The sequence below is a fragment of the Crassostrea angulata genome, chromosome 4, assembly GCF_025612915.1.
Source record: "Crassostrea angulata isolate pt1a10 chromosome 4, ASM2561291v2, whole genome shotgun sequence".
In the NCBI taxonomy this organism is placed as follows: Eukaryota; Metazoa; Mollusca; class Bivalvia; order Ostreida; family Ostreidae; genus Magallana; species Magallana angulata.
The window spans coordinates 50,619,529-50,636,256 of NC_069114.1; the positions used below are offsets into that span (position 1 = coordinate 50,619,529).

Sequence of the window (16,728 nt, forward strand, 5' to 3'; positions counted from 1 at the left end):
TGAATGACCACGACATAGAATCAAAAGCCTTTTCAAAATCTATAAGTACCAAAATACCAGGTATGTTTTTGAACTCAGTGTTAGATAACAGGTCATATTTAATGTATCTTCCCTTCATAAATCCAGACTTTGTATCGGATATGAAATAATCTAATACTTTTTTTTTTCTAAAACTAACACACCCTGAAATAATCTTATACAAAACACTTAAAAGAGTAATTGGTCGCCAGCTTTTTAAAAACTGTCTAGGCTTATCACCTTTAGGTAGACATGAGATAATTCCAAGTCTCTATGAGATGGGGAGTTCCTTCTTCAAAAATATACAGTTAATGGCTCGTACAACAAAAGTTTTAATATCTTTTCAAATAAAATTAAAAAAATTCAGCAGTGTACCCATCACTTCCAGGAGATTTGTTGTTATTCATATGTTTTATGACATTTAATACTTCTTTCTCTAAAAAGAAACTTCTACTAGACCATTTGGCAACTTATTTTGTAACTTAGTGAATTGTAATTTAAAATAATATTATCTAAATCAATCCTTATTCCTTACTAAATTTGTGTCCACACTTGCATATAAATTTTCATAGTACTTCTTTACATAATCTAGTATTTTTCATTGCTCATATACCCTTCCAATACCTTAACTTCAATGTTTTTAATGTTTTGTTTATATAGATTCCAAATTGCAAAAATATTTTGAAGGATTTTCGCCTTCCTCCATCTAATGGGCACAAGACCTTTTCATATGTCCAAACAACTTTTCTTTGCGTAGTTTTTCAAGAGCACTTTTTTTCATCCAAAATATTAATATCAACAGTAGAATCTGATTCCATACATTTTATTTCCTGAACAAGATTTTTTTCAGTGTTGTTTCTTACTTTTTTTCTATATGTTGAATAAAAAATAGTAACCCCCTCCCCTTATTTCCATCATTAACACCTTTTTAAAAAAATTTCATTATTACCACTTTTACATTGAAAATCACAACTCCATATATTATCTAGATATTCTCTACTAACTGACTGAATAGGTTCTTTAACTTTTTTTTTTTTTACATATTCTTTGTCTGACAAAAGAGAATTGTTAAAATTTCAAAGCCCGCAACCTCTTTTGAAGGGATTAAATTTTATCTCTAGCAAAACAATGGAGTGATCAGGCCTGTAGCCCTGTTTAATAGAACAGTTTTCAACTAAATTTGAAAGACTATAAGAAATAAGTAAAAATATCAAGACGACTTGATTTTTCTTGCGCATGTGTAAACTTTTTTATCTGGATTTAGAACTCTATAATAATCGATAAGTTGCAAATCTTCCATAATTTGTAAGACTTTACTACGAGCTTTAGGGTTATTAATTCTAGTGTAATTACAAGTAAGCAAAGGATTTGGAGCTAGATTAAAATCCCCACACAGTATGAAAAAATCATTGTCCAATTCTAAAAAAAAAATATATCTTATATTTCCATTAAAACTAGGGGTGTCCATATTAGGCCCATATATATTTATAAGTGTTACCTTGTTTTCTTCAATGATTAGATCCAATGCAAGTAAGTTACCATCTGTGTCCTTTTTTCGTTTTAGGATTTTGAATTCAAAATTGTTGTTAAAAAGTATGCCTACACCTCTTGAATTTGACAAATATGAATTAAGAATGCATCTGTATCCCCACTGGGAATCAGTGAATGGTTTATTTTCATATATAAAGTAATTGTCCTGCCAAAAAATAATAGAGTAATTTTTTTTGTTTATAATATTTGAAACATGTTGACGCTTGTTAAAAGTTGCTAGCCCCTGACAGTTCATGGTTGCTATTGTAATATTACACGACTGTGGCACCCTAGGAAAATTTTTGAAGAAACAGAATGTAAATAATGAATAATTGTTTTAATAAGGTATTTGATGTTGGCAAATCCACAAATCTCTTTTCAAAGGTCACACATGTTAAGAGGTCACTTTGGGTGCCTCCCGCAAGTGACTACTTAATACATGTTTGACTGTGTGTGTGTGTTGATAGATAGATAGATAGATAGATAGATAGATAGATAGATAGATAGATAGATAGATAGATAGATAGATAGATAGATAGATAGATAGATAGATAGATAGATACACCATTTTGTTGGATGTTGAACAACGTTGTAAGTAAACTAATGGTGTGCCTTTGAAACAGAGTGATTAGGTAAACTGCTCAATTTCCCTATCATTACAACTATTATCCATATGTTAATTGTATTTAAGGCAAATTGCCTAAAATCAACATCTGTTCAGAGAGTTTGCAACAGCACAAAGCTAGGAAAAAGGAAAAAGTGGTGGTCCATACAAGGGGTGTATTTGATTAAGGTAGGTAATTTTTTATATCTGTGGTCATCCTTTTGAAAGATAAAGATAAAACTAGTTTGAAGATGCGACATTTCAATTTATACACGCATAGTAAAATTTGTGTTGATTAACCAGCATGTGTTAAAGCTTCAGATGAGAATCATTAGTGAAAAAGTTGTGCATCGGTAGTCAACCATATAAGTTCAATTTTTGGCGCAAGAATAATACATCTGCTCATTGGACTTTTGTAGTTGAAAAATGTTGGTCTTGATAATCATGATTTCGGCCCTTCTGTCAATAGAATCCTGCAGGGGTATGTAAACTGGAATATTTTTCAAGATTGGTGACGTTTAAAATTCCAATACTCTCAAAGTGATTCTCAACAATACTTCAATAATGTTAAAACATATATGACTGTTAAACGATATAGGATGTGTATTTAAGAATATGAACGTATTTAAATTGATTTTTGGCACGTTTATTCATTTTCAAATGCTTAGATTCCATACCAAACTATAATATTGTTTGATTTTCCTTTCCTTTATATTCATTTGTTTATCCATTGACTGAATTCGGTATATTAGTAACTTCTATCAAGATGTTAAAAAGCTTTTTTTTTCAAGATTAGATTTGTCCGTCTTTTTTCCCCATGCCTCATGTTTTTTTTGTCTTCATGCACCTATGTTTTATGTCTTACAGCACTAGTAATGACCAAGGTGGACAAACCGGAGATTAAAATAATTCCCGATACAATGGTCACCGAGGGCGACACTGGGACCCTGCAGTGTCACGTGACCAGCAAGACTCGACCAGTCATACAGGTAACAAAGCCATTGTTTCCTAGGTAATTACGGCATTTGTAATCCGAAATTATGTATTTTGCGATTTCGCATTACAATTTCGTAGCTAACGGAAATGTCACTGTTTGTTAGGTAACAAAATCACCCAAGGCTGAATATTTAGTCACTTTGCAACTCTTGTATTTGCAGAACGAAATTTGACATAATAAACTCAAAGCCACATATAGACTTTTTTGTCAAATCATGCCATATCGTTATACCGAGTAAAATATTGTATGATACCGGAAAAAGCTCGTTCCAGTCCTTGAATGTAATTGTTTATCTTTGAAAAAGATTGTTGTTTTTATAGGACTGTGACGAAAAAAATGTTTTTTTCTTTTCCGTATATCTTCACAGTGGTTTAAGAAGATGGATGATGCATTGTTAACCCCCCCTACTGCATTTGACTTGAACGGTCAACTCTTTACCGTCCTGAAATCCGGACAAATGGAGGAAGGCCCAGGGAACGTGTACTCGAGTCCTCTTGTCTTAGAGTCTGTAACAGAGGCAGACGAGGGGCTGTATGCCTGTTTGGCTTCCAACAGGTTTGGATTCAGTCAGCAGTTCACCAACTTGTACATCACATCTGTACTGTCCACAACGCCAACGTCCAAACTTGTGTAATTTGTTGAAATATTAAATAAAATTCAGGAGTTTTTTTTTTCGATTTGTAACAATTATAAACCGAAAAGTGTCCTTTCAAATATTTCTCACATCAAACAAAATTTTCTTAATATGTACACAGGAAATTCATGCAAGTGATTATCATGCTGTTTAACTTCCCAACGAGGTAATTCTTTCAAATAATGATGTCACCGTTGTTGGGGTTTTGTTTAACCTCTATTTTGTTGCTATTTTCTTGAATCTGCGAACCTCGATATATTTCAACATGGGTGTGCTCACAAGAACAAATAGTTTATCTAAAAAAGCAAATCTTGATTAGTGTTGGAAAACACATTACAATATTCAAAGTATGCTTTATACAGTTATATTAAACGACTATCACTGACAATTCCTTACCCATTATCAAAAAAAAGCTGTGTCGAGTCAATCCGTAAAATTGGTAGAGAAATGAATGCATTTCTTTGATCTCGGCTCAATAATAAAAATTAAATGTATAGAATCTTACATACAATGTATTATTAAGAGCCTGAGTAAAGAAGAATAATGGCCCCCGTAGAATAATGACTGGGGGTCATTTTCGAAGTAGAATATATAAAATGACCCCCGGTCATTATTCTACGTAGAAAAATTACCCTTTAGCCTGACGAATAAGTGTCATTTTAATTAAGATAGCACTCTATACACGAAGAAAAGGGATCCCTGTAGAAAAGTGACCCCCACCATAAATTTAAGTTTTTTCAATATTTTATTATTTGTGAAATAGTCCTTACAATATTTTTAATTTTTTACTGCAGTTTTAGAAAGTAAGAGAAATTATAATTCGTATTTAAATCAATTTTAAGTGAAAGAATGGGAATGTCATAGAAATGAAAATCCTTTCGTTTCAACAAGATATTGACGTATTGTATCGGAGTATGGTTTTCATTCAACGAGTAATATTTACATGTACTTCATTATTACGAGTGATAACCATACTGAAGCTAGCAGTCACTAACAGCAGCCATTGAGCCACTAGAGGATAAGGGTCAAGAGGGAAAAGTATTAGAGTACTGAGAGTTCTCGAAATTGTGATCCAAAGAAAGGGAGATAAACCCATCGAAACCACCTTGAAACCACCTGGTTGTACCCTACTGCCCAACTTTGAGACCTGGAAATAAAAGCCCTGTAGGTCTCTTTCACTGGTCTGTATGTCGTTTGATTTACACTTTGAAGAAAAAGGAAATTACGGTCCACCATTCAACACAATATCGTTATGAAAAGTTAAAAAAGGACAACGTTCTAGTGAGCTAAATGGACACATTTAGAAGAAATAAAAGCCCTCAGAAGCTATCTATATAAATATTTAGAAAGTTCCTCTACTTAACCCAAGTGATTCTAAGTTCTTGTGATCAAATTCAAGGGGGATATAAACCCATTAAATAAGCACGAACCCCTGGGGACCACTAAATAGTACCCCTGTAGCCCAAATTTGAAACCGGGAAATGATAGCCCGACAGGCGCCCTACACTGCTCTGTTACTCCTTCTATTCGATCTAAAAATTAGACACAGTCACCTTTCATTCCTATATCATTGTAAAATGCTAAATATGAATAATTCAATCCTTCTCGAGGGTTCACATTAAAACATGACTGGGACAAAATAATCTCAATTTCACCTTAGGATTAACATTTTCGCCGTTTTGACTGCGACAGGCTATAAGAATACAATCACAATGTTAGATTTCTGATCATCTCATTTTAGTAATGATACAAAGTTCTTTTAATATTCGATACATGTTGTTTGAGTGAAAAGAGAGTTTAAAATAAGTGAAAAGACCCGAGAATTTTTAAAAACATCTATATCTCCCTTATACATATAACATCTATATCTCCCTTATGTTGGTTAGAACTAGTGACACTCATCAAAGACAAGGAGTCTGTGAGTTATCTCCCTTATATTGGTTAGAACAAGTGACACTCATCAAAGACAAGGAGTCTGAGTTATCTCCCTTATATTGGTTAGAACTAGTGACTATCATCAAAGACAAACAGTATGTGGGTTATCTCCCTTAAATTGGTTAGAATTAGTGACACTCATCAAAGACAAGGAGTCAGTGAATTATCTCCCTTATATTGGTTAGAAGTAGTGACTATCATCAAAGACAAACAGTATGATGGTAATCTCCCTTATATTGGTTAGAATTAGTGACACTCAACAAAGACAAGGAGTCAGTGAGTTATCTCCCTTATATTGGTTAGAACTAGTGACTATCATCAAAGACAAACAGTATATGAGTTATCTCCCATATATTGGTTAGAACTTGTGACACTCATCAAAGACAAGGAGTCACTGTCAGTGAGTTTTCACTCTCTTTTTTAATAAATTTATTTGTTCAAATCTTTATTGATTGCTAAAACGGTTTTAATTTAATCTCTTTAACTACAGTAAATTAAATTTAACGATTTGAATAAAATTATACAATCACTGAACAATAAACTGAACTCATTTAAAAGCTGAACAATACACTAAACTCATTCAATATCTGCGCTATTTCATTTGCCTTTACACTATTAAAGTTGCTGGCTGTTTTCCTTCCTAATTACTGGATGAGACATTTCTGAACAGTGTCAAACGAAATAGAGTTTTATAAATCTTCAGGCGTTTTACAAATAACAGTTAAATTATGCAAAGCAGTCTGTTGAGGCAAGGTATCAAAGTTTGAATGATTTTTTTTCTTTAGCGCTGTCTTTAAAATGTTTGTTGAAAAGAAACACTTCAAATTGTCTTTGTTCACATTAATCAATGTGCTCACTTATGTTTCACGGTACTCCAGCTCTTTAATCTGTTGTTTATGCACTGAGAGACTGGCTCTTAATGTAGTCTCTGTCTCGCCGATATCAGAACTATCACATACGGTAGACTCAGTGAAGATTACATTTTATGAATGGCTGACATGTTTCATGTTACCAATATAAGTAACCGTTCACATAGGTACATGCAACAAGAAGGAAATATTTCAAATTATAAATATGAAGAAAAGGAATTATTGAGATACAGTAAAACCTCATTTATCTAGAGAGTTTCCAGTCCAATCGTCCGGATAGGTGAGGCTTCCGGATATCTAAAATAAGACCATTTTTGTCATGAATGATAATTTATATGATTTAATTAGTGTTAATAGTGTTTTCTTTGCCTTTCATACTAAATAGCAAACATTAGATTGGTGCAGTCCTGTCTTCTCAAAAGCATTTCCAACATCTGTTCTTGCTCTTTCTTTACATTCGAAACATTAAACAACTCGCTCACTTTCTTCATTGCATCTGTCGCCATTTTGCTTCTTCATCCGATAGTCTTGAAGAGACGGGAATTTTCATTGGTTAAAAAGGTCACGACCTTATATTTAAATATTTAGATTGTCGGGTCGTTCGGACGTGACCTCTAATCGGGTTGTTTCAGATGTTCGAGAGCGGTAGCGTATCAGAACAGCTGATTTTAATCAGATTGAACTAGTGACCCTCATCAAAGACAAGGAGTCTGTGAGTTCTTTCCCTTATATTGGTTAGAATTAGTGACCCTCATCAAAGACAAGGAGTAAGTGAGTTATCTTCCTTATATTGGTTAGAACTAGTGACACTTATCAAAGAAAAGGAGTCTGTGAGTTATCTCCCTTTTATTGGTTAGAACAAGTGACCCTCATCAAAGACAAGGAGTCAGTGATTTATCTCCCTTATATTGGTTAGAACTAGTGACCCTCATCAAAGACAAGGAGTTAATGAATTTTCCCCCTTATATTGGTTAGGACTAGTGACTCATCAAAGACAAGGAGTCTGTAAGTTATCTCCCTTATATTGGTTAGAACTAGTGACCCTCATCAAAGACAAGGAATCAGTGAGTTATCTCCCTTATATTGGTTAGAACTAGTGACACTCATCAAAGACAAGGAGTCTGTAAGTTATCTCATTTATATTGGTTAGAACTAGTGACCCTCATCAAAGACAAGGAATCAGTGAGTTATCTCCCTTAAATTGGTTAGAACTAGTGACCCTCATCAAAGACAAGGAGTCTGTGAATTATCTCCCTTATATTGGTTAGAACTAGTGACTCATCAAAGACAATGAGTCTGTAATTTATCTCCCTTATATTGGTTAGAATTAGTGACCCTCATCAATAACAAGGAGTCAGTGAGTTATCTCCCTTATATTGGTTAGAACCAGTGACACTCATCAAAGACAAGGAGTCAGTGAGTTATATCCCTTATATTGGTTAGAACTAGTGACCCTCATCAAAGACAAGGAGTCAGTGAGTTATCTCCCTTATATTGGTTAGAACCAGTGACACTCATCAAAGAAAAGGAGTCAGTGAGTTATCTCCTTATATTGGTTAGAACCAGTTACACTCATCAAAGACAAGGAGTCTGTGAGTTATCTCCCTTATATTGGTTAGAACTATTGACCCTTATTAAAGACAAGGAGGCAATAAGTTATCTCCCTTATATTCGTTAGCACTAGTGACTCATCAAAGACAAGGAGTCAGTGAGTTATCTACCTTATATTGTTTAGAACTAGTGACTCATCAGAGACAAGGAGTCTGTCAGTTATCTCCCTTATATTGGTAAGGACTAGTGACTCATCAAAGACAACAAGTCAGTGAGTTATCTCCCGTATAATGGTTAGAACCAGTGACACTCATTAAAAACAAGGAATCAGTGAGTTATCTCCCTTATATTGGTTAGAACTAGTGACACTCATCAAAGACAAGGAGTCTGTAAGTTATCTCCCTTATATTGGTTAGAACTAGTGACCCTCATCAAAGACAAGGAGTCAGTGAGTTATCTACCTTATATTGTTTAGAACTAGTGACTCATCAGAGACAAGGAGTCTGTCAGTTATCTCCCTTATATTGGTAAGGACTAGTGACTCATCAAAGACAACAAGTCAGTGAGTTATCTCCCGTATAATGGTTAGAACCAGTGACACTCATTAAAAACAAGGACTCAGTGAGTTATATCCCTTATATTGGTTAGAAACAGTGACACTCAACAAAGAAAAGAAGTCAGTGAGTTATCCCCCTTATATTGGTTAGAACTAGTGACCCTCATCAATGACAAGGAGTCAGTGAGTTATCTCCCTTATATTGGTTAAAACCAGTGACACTCATCAAAGACAAGGAGTCAGTGAGTTATCTCCCTTATATTGGTTAGAACTAGTGACCCTCATTAAAGACAAGGAGTCAGTGAGTTATCTCCCTTATATTTGTTAGAACTAAGTGCTAATCAAAGTCAAGGAGTCAGTGAGTTATCTCCCTTATATTGGTTAGCACCAGTGCCACTCATCAAAAACAAGGAGTCAGTGAGTTATCTCCCTTATATTGGTAAGAACTAAGTGCTAATCAAAGTCAAGGAGTTAGTGAGTTATCTCCCTTATATTGGTTAGGACCAGTGCCACTCATCAAAGACAAGGAGTCAGCGAGTTATATCCCTTATATTCGTTAAAACTAGTGACTCATCAAAGACAAGGAGTCGGTGAGTTATCTTCCTTTTATTGGTTAGAACTAGTGACCCTAATCAAAGACGAGGAGTCTGTGAGTTATCTCCATTTTATTGGTTAGAACTAGTGACTCATCAAAGAAAAGGAGTCAGCGAGTTATCTCCCTTATATTTGTTAGGACCAGTGACACTCATCAAAGACAAGGAATCAGTGAGTTATCTCCCTTATATTGGTTAGAACAAGTGACACTCATCAAAGACAAGGAGTCTGTGAGTTATCTCACTTATATCGGTTAGAACTAGTGACACTCATCAAAGACAAGGAGTCAATGAGTTATCTCCCTATTATTAGTTAGAACTAGTGATTCATCAAACACAAGGAGTCAGTGAGTTATCTCCCTTATATTGGTTAGAACAAGTGAGACTCATCAATGACAAGGAGTCTGTGAGTTATCTCCCTTATATTGTTTGGACTAGTGACTCTCATCAAAGACAAGGAGTCTGTGAGTTATCTCCCTTATATTGGTTAGAACTAGTGACACTCATCAAAGACAAGGAGTCTGTGAGTTATCTCCCTTATATTGGTTAGAACTATTGACCCTTATTAAAGACAAGGAGGCAATAAGTTATCTCCCTTATATTCGTTAGCACTAGTGACTCATCAAAGACAAGGAGTCAGTGAGTTATCTACCTTATATTGTTTAGAACTAGTGACTCATCAGAGACAAGGAGTCTGTCAGTTATCTCCCTTATATTGGTAAGGACTAGTGACTCATCAAAGACAACAAGTCAGTGAGTTATCTCCCGTATAATGGTTAGAACCAGTGACACTCATTAAAAACAAGGACTCAGTGAGTTATATCCCTTATATTGGTTAGAAACAGTGACACTCAACAAAGAAAAGAAGTCAGTGAGTTATCCCCCTTATATTGGTTAGAACTAGTGACCCTCATCAATGACAAGGAGTCAGTGAGTTATCTCCCTTATATTGGTTAAAACCAGTGACACTCATCAAAGACAAGGAGTCAGTGAGTTATCTCCCTTATATTGGTTAGAACTAGTGACCCTCATTAAAGACAAGGAGTCAGTGAGTTATCTCCCTTATATTTGTTAGAACTAAGTGCTAATCAAAGTCAAGGAGTCAGTGAGTTATCTCCCTTATATTGGTTAGCACCAGTGCCACTCATCAAAAACAAGGAGTCAGTGAGTTATCTCCCTTATATTGGTAAGAACTAAGTGCTAATCAAAGTCAAGGAGTTAGTGAGTTATCTCCCTTATATTGGTTAGGACCAGTGCCACTCATCAAAGACAAGGAGTCAGCGAGTTATATCCCTTATATTCGTTAAAACTAGTGACTCATCAAAGACAAGGAGTCGGTGAGTTATCTTCCTTTTATTGGTTAGAACTAGTGACCCTAATCAAAGACGAGGAGTCTGTGAGTTATCTCCATTTTATTGGTTAGAACTAGTGACTCATCAAAGAAAAGGAGTCAGCGAGTTATCTCCCTTATATTTGTTAGGACCAGTGACACTCATCAAAGACAAGGAATCAGTGAGTTATCTCCCTTATATTGGTTAGAACAAGTGACACTCATCAAAGACAAGGAGTCTGTGAGTTATCTCACTTATATCGGTTAGAACTAGTGACACTCATCAAAGACAAGGAGTCAATGAGTTATCTCCCTATTATTAGTTAGAACTAGTGATTCATCAAACACAAGGAGTCAGTGAGTTATCTCCCTTATATTGGTTAGAACAAGTGAGACTCATCAATGACAAGGAGTCTGTGAGTTATCTCCCTTATATTGTTTGGACTAGTGACTCTCATCAAAGACAAGGAGTCTGTGAGTTATCTCCCTTATATTGGTTAGAACTAGTGACACTCATCAAAGACAAGGAGTCTGTGAGTTATCTCCCTTATATTGGTTAGGACTAGTGACCCTCATCAAAGACAATGAGTCTGTGAGTTATCTCCCTTATATTGGAAAAGACTAGTGACACTTATCAAAGACAAGGAGTCAATGAGTTATCTCCCTTATATTGGTTAGAACTAGTGACCCTTATCTGTGAGTTATCTTTCTTATATCGGTTAGAACTAGTGACACTCATCAAAGACAAGGAGTCTGTGAGTTATATCCCTTATATTGGTTAGGACTAGTGACACTCATCAAAGATAAGAAGTCTGTAGGTTTTCCTTCTTTTATTTATAAATTGACCAGTATCCAATGGCAAAAACGTTTTGTTTCAAACGTTTTACAAATATTGGTTAAATTAAAGCAGTCGTTTGAGGTAAGGTTTTAAAGTTTGAATGAATTTTTTTTTCTGTCGCATTGCCTGTAAAATAGTTTGCAAAAAAGTAAAGCCTTGAATTTTTATTCTTCGCACATATCAATTTGATACCTTAATTAGATTTGGGGGGACTCCTACATTTTGATCCGTTGTCTGTTAGTGTGTATACGAATACAGTAAAACACGGTTATAGCGAACACGCTTATAATGAAATGACGCTTACAGCGAAGTGGATTTCATTCCCCAAGTCTCTATTTCATGTTGTAAACTTGACGGATATAACGAATTACGCTTATAACGAAGTTAAATTGGCCGTCCCTGGGACTTCGTTATAAGCGTGTACATAACATGTACTGGCTATTAATTAAAGAGTCCCGGCCTTGACGATGTAGAGTTGGTTGCAACCATCGAATACAATAATGTAGTTTATATTTTTGGATTGGCATAGCATTCTAGAACTTCTAGAAACAAAATAGCAATAAATAACCTGTCACATAGTTATATACTATACACAATTGTATTTCAAATCATAAAATATGAAGAATTATTGTGATATATTGAAAGAGACAATCATTCATTTAATGTTTGTTCAACCCCATTACAAATTGGATAAGAATAACTGGATAACAATTTGCAGATAATATAAAATATCAAATAAGTATATTTTAAAATTCATCAAACCAAAAAAATAGAAAACTTACTATAATTTATCTCATATATATATCCTAAACGTTGGTTTCAGAAAATAAAGAAGATGGAATGCCCTTTGTTGAAATTAAGGCTGGAAAACAATTTAAATACACTATAAATTTTAAAACCGTCTTGAGTATGATAGTTGAAATATTACTATCAATTGTTCAACTGACTGACAACATCTTGTATTCTCATATGTGTAGCAGTTTGTAGTCCGTTAAATGGATACTGTGCGAGTGACTGTTGGTATGAGTATAGAGCAGCCTGTAGGTTCCCTGTGATCTGTTGACAGATCCCAAGGATCTCCCAGGAGATGTCTCTGTATAAAAAAGGTACCTGATCATGGTGGACAAGGACCTGTAGCTCATCTAGAGCTGCTTGTGATAATGTTGTATCAATGTGTCTGCAACACAAACAATCTAGGAAATGTACCATTAAAAACACTGGGATTGCTAATATAGACCGTCTGTTCTGTAGAGAAGACTGTTGCTCTGGGATCAGTTCACTGATAAAACAGATATCATTGTTAAGTATGATATCCTCTGCTATAGCCTGCCTCATCTTTGTAGAAAAGGATTGTCCCCCTACAGCCTCAGTATACCTCTCTCTGTTTACCTGCCTATACATCAGATATGGCTGTGCTAACTTGACCTTTGTCATCTCTATAACAGATGAAGCTTCCCTGTATTTGAATGTATTGTAATAATACATGGCAATGTACAACTTGTCAGAAACTAGCCCAAACTTAGTTGCTAATTTCAGCCTGTGACAGGACATTGTGTCTGTTTGTTGACACCTGTGTTAGTGTACATGTTTGATATCATAAAGGCAGTAGTCTGAAATATTGTGGCTGTAAGTCTCTGTAATGTAAGAGCCTGATAATGTGTCAGGGGTAACTCTACCAACTGTTCTACTGTTTTTATCAACTTTTCAACTCTTTGTATAGCTTTGGTAAGGCCGGGTTGTGGAAATATAGCACAAAATATAAAATTATCGACAAGTTCTTTATCAAGATCAACTTCAAACAAGAAAAATCTATCATCTGTACGAATAGAAAGTCTTGGATTGTACAGGACATCAATGATGAAGGACCTGATAGAAGAACTCTGTAACAGACAAGCCAGACCTTTCTTGTACAATTCATATAAATGTTGGAACAATTTGTTTTGTGATGAGCCATTGACTTTTGTAAGAAACAGGTTGTTTTGTGGGATGAAAAAGTTAGGACAGATCCCCTTGTACACCCATTTAAGGAGAAGTTTAAAGCAGACCCAGAAACCGGTCAGGAGATTTTGTGGACACCAGTGAGGTAGTGTGTTTTGTTGAATGGCCCAGAAAATGATTGTCTTCATGTGATAGGAACACAACAGTTTATTGGTTTCTTCTGATTGTTGATCTATAACTTCTTTTAAAAATATTTTTAACAATCCGTATGTCAAAAATTGACAGTGGTTCATTGAATACACAAGTTTATATTCTGCCTGAGAAAAGGAAAATCTCCACTCTTCATTTTCATGAATTCCTAACGGGTGTCCTATTGCTACAAAGTGACATCCATTCCTCACAATATCATGAACAACTTCAGGATTAGGCCATGAGTGGCATCTATCTATCCATGAGGAGGCAGACGGAGGCCAAAAGTCACAAACAAAACAGTGTGCAATGTCATATTCAGTGCCTCCCGCTTTATGAGTTCCACACGGTCCATGAACAGTAGTTTGAGGAATTTGTAGCAAACAATTTAACTGCCTGTGTAGTGAACTAGATATATAAACTCTGTTATTAATTCTAACACGTGTGTCTCTGTATCCTGTTGGTGTTAGTAACTGAAGTAAAGTAAATCCTGGTGGACTCTCAGAACTGTCAGAGAGAATCAAGGTTGTATTGGCTGTGTTGTAATACTCAGACTGAGACATGTCCATGATCACTCGGAGGTTGTTTGGCCAGTACATGATGTCAATATCTGATCCCTTCAGTCTGAATCCTTCTCTCATACTTCCACTCAACATCTGAATGATGCTATCATTAGGTGACACTTGTCTGCCTACCATCTCCCTGATGTCCACTGTCTCCCTCCTGATGGCCACCTGTTGTGAGGTCCCCACTATCTCACACAGTCCCACAAACACTGATTCCGACATGTGCTGCATTCCCTTAAATCTGTTGTTATCTTAAAAATATAGGGAAAACTCCTCTAATTTTGTTTCTTTATCAAATTATATACATCAGCAAATAAAAATGTATTATATTAATCATACCTAGATTTGATAAAACAAATAAATAGATATAATCTACTTACATTCTTAGAGAAAAGAATTCCATCTTTTAAGTAAAGAAGTGTAACAACTGTGGAAAACTTTTTCTACTATTTACAGGTGCTGAGGTTTTTGTAGTTTTATTTTGTTTCATTTTATTTTGGAATTTTATTTGAATGCTTAATATGAGTCATAACAATACGTTAATTATGTCGAGTTGTTAGGTGACATCGTATTGTTTTCATAAATACTATATATCTCTGTTTATAACCAACAATTTCCTTCCTTGTTATACGTGGATAAAATTAAAGTTGCTCGACACACCATTATATTATTTGATGCAATGATAAAGAACCTTTTTTGAAATATGATTTTAAAAAACGATACCAACATGTAATCTTTAATAGAAACCGGAAATATCGATTTTGCTGCAAAAAAAAAATTTGAAAACATCAATTGATGCACAATACAGTTTAATAGATACACGTTAAAGACAGCTAGGCTCCGCCGTCACCAATATTTTCAAATCACTCAACTCAGTCCTTAAGAGGGTAAAATGGCTATGGCCATTTTTAGGCTATATTTACCTAATATAAGATATAAGATAAAGAGTTCTGTATAAAGATATAGAAATATGTTCGAATTTTAAATCTAAATATTTGGATTTGTCTAACTAAAAAAATTTTAAGACCAGAAATATCAAATTTAAAACATTTAAGCAGGCAATCTGTAATCTGTATTTGCGGAAATAATTAATTATTATAATTCTATTAATAGGTTTAAAAAACACCCACCAATCTTGATTCTCAATTTCATAGATATTTATCTATAGAGATATATAAAGTTTGTAAGGCCCCACCGTCATCAACTTTCCTTAAGTCATTACCCAGCCTCAAGTGGCGCAGTCTAGTACATATTTTTTTTCGATTTTGTTTAAAATCAGCACATTTGAATTGTGCAACTCTTAATTTTATGTTCATGTACTCGAATGCGGCCTTGTAGAAATATTAGAATAAACATGACAAAAACTCTTAGATTTCGCCAAAATTCAGTAACTGTTGTCCAGTTTTGGATTTTATGTTTACCAATCGTATAGAGCGTTAATCATGAATCTGTAAGTCATGAGTTCAAATCCTGATGGGGCGTTTATAACTTTTATCTTTCAAAATATTCTTAGGGTTAACAATTTTTTTATCAAATATAAGTTAAAAATTTAAAAAACGGTAATATCTAAAATTTTGATTTTGAACTATATATGATAAGAGTTAAATTTGGCCCCCTTAATTCGCCATTTTTTAAGTGTTTCGGGTACAATGAAATGTTAACTAAATTTTTAGAAGAGTTGATATAACATATATTTTTCATCTATTTATTTGATCTATTTGCACTCACTGGCAGTATCTGACGTCAGAAGTGACGCCATTTCTATAATTCAATCAAAATCAGCCAAAAATTGACATTTTTCTTATCGATTTACGAATGGGAAATATAGAGCGCATGCTTGAACAAGGAAAATTTTTTTGTCACTTATTAGTCTTGGCTAGATACATCTCTGATTAAAATATTTTATTTGTTCAAGAATGCGCTCTATGTTTTCGGAAGGAAAAACTGCTTGAAAACAAGCTGTTTTACGCTAAAAATGCAAAAATGGCGGGAAAAGGTTGTCTTTACAATGTCATTGTTCTAAATTGTGGGCACTTGAACCAAAATGAATATTATGTAAACACATAACATACATATCTGTACTAAGAAAACAAAGAATGATAGTAAAATAATGATGTTCATTTTAGGGGGCCATTGTAGGCCCTTATCATATATAGTCCTTTGATTGCAATATACTTTTATTCACTCGTACATAATGGGCGCCTTTGAAACAGAGAGCAAGGCTTTGGGAATCAGGGGAATTTTTTTTTGCTTGTCAAGATTTCTGATGATTAGCCACCCACCCCTTTCAAATTGCTTCCGACACCACTGATAAAAATTTGGGAAAATCTAAATGCATGGTTATGATGTCAAATAAAGCCCTCTAACTAAATTAGGAAATTCAAGGCCCCTGCATTAGGGATTCATGCCCTAGGGCAGAGCCGATATGGCGATACATTGATAATGTATTAAGGAAGGAGTCTTTTTATTATCAAACATACTTCTTATAATAAGAAATGCATGAAATTTTGACACAGTCAAACGGATCATATTACTTAATGATTCTATCAGTTTAATTAAATTTGACCTTTTTGTTTTCGG

At 34.5% G+C, this 16,728-nt stretch overlaps 1 protein-coding gene and 1 pseudogene across 1 annotated transcript; one reads left to right on the top strand and one right to left on the bottom strand.

The window, feature by feature from the left end:
* Positions 1–2,462: 2,462 nt before the first annotated feature.
* LOC128182431 (fibroblast growth factor receptor-like 1) lies at positions 2,463–3,807 on the top strand. Its single transcript, XM_052851054.1, has 3 exons — positions 2,463–2,633; positions 3,020–3,141; positions 3,517–3,807. Exons 1-3 carry the CDS (start codon positions 2,579–2,581, stop codon positions 3,781–3,783), a joined length of 444 nt encoding a protein of 147 aa, XP_052707014.1. The 5' UTR covers positions 2,463–2,578; the 3' UTR covers positions 3,784–3,807.
* An 8,578-nt stretch (positions 3,808–12,385) lies between these two features.
* LOC128180047 (uncharacterized) lies at positions 12,386–14,379 on the bottom strand (annotated as a pseudogene).
* Between the last annotated feature and the right edge of the window lie 2,349 nt (positions 14,380–16,728).

Bases quoted from the DNA above. Each gene is read 5' to 3' on its own strand.
- LOC128182431 (XM_052851054.1), top strand. From the start codon at position 2,579: ATGTTGGTCTTGATAATCATGATTTCGGCCCTTCTGTCAATAGAATCC. The intron at 2,634-3,019 runs GTATGTAAACTG...TATGTCTTACAG, and splicing joins GTCAATAGAATCCTGCAGGG to CACTAGTAATGACCAAGGTG. The intron at 3,142-3,516 runs GTAACAAAGCCA...ATATCTTCACAG, and splicing joins AGACTCGACCAGTCATACAG to TGGTTTAAGAAGATGGATGA.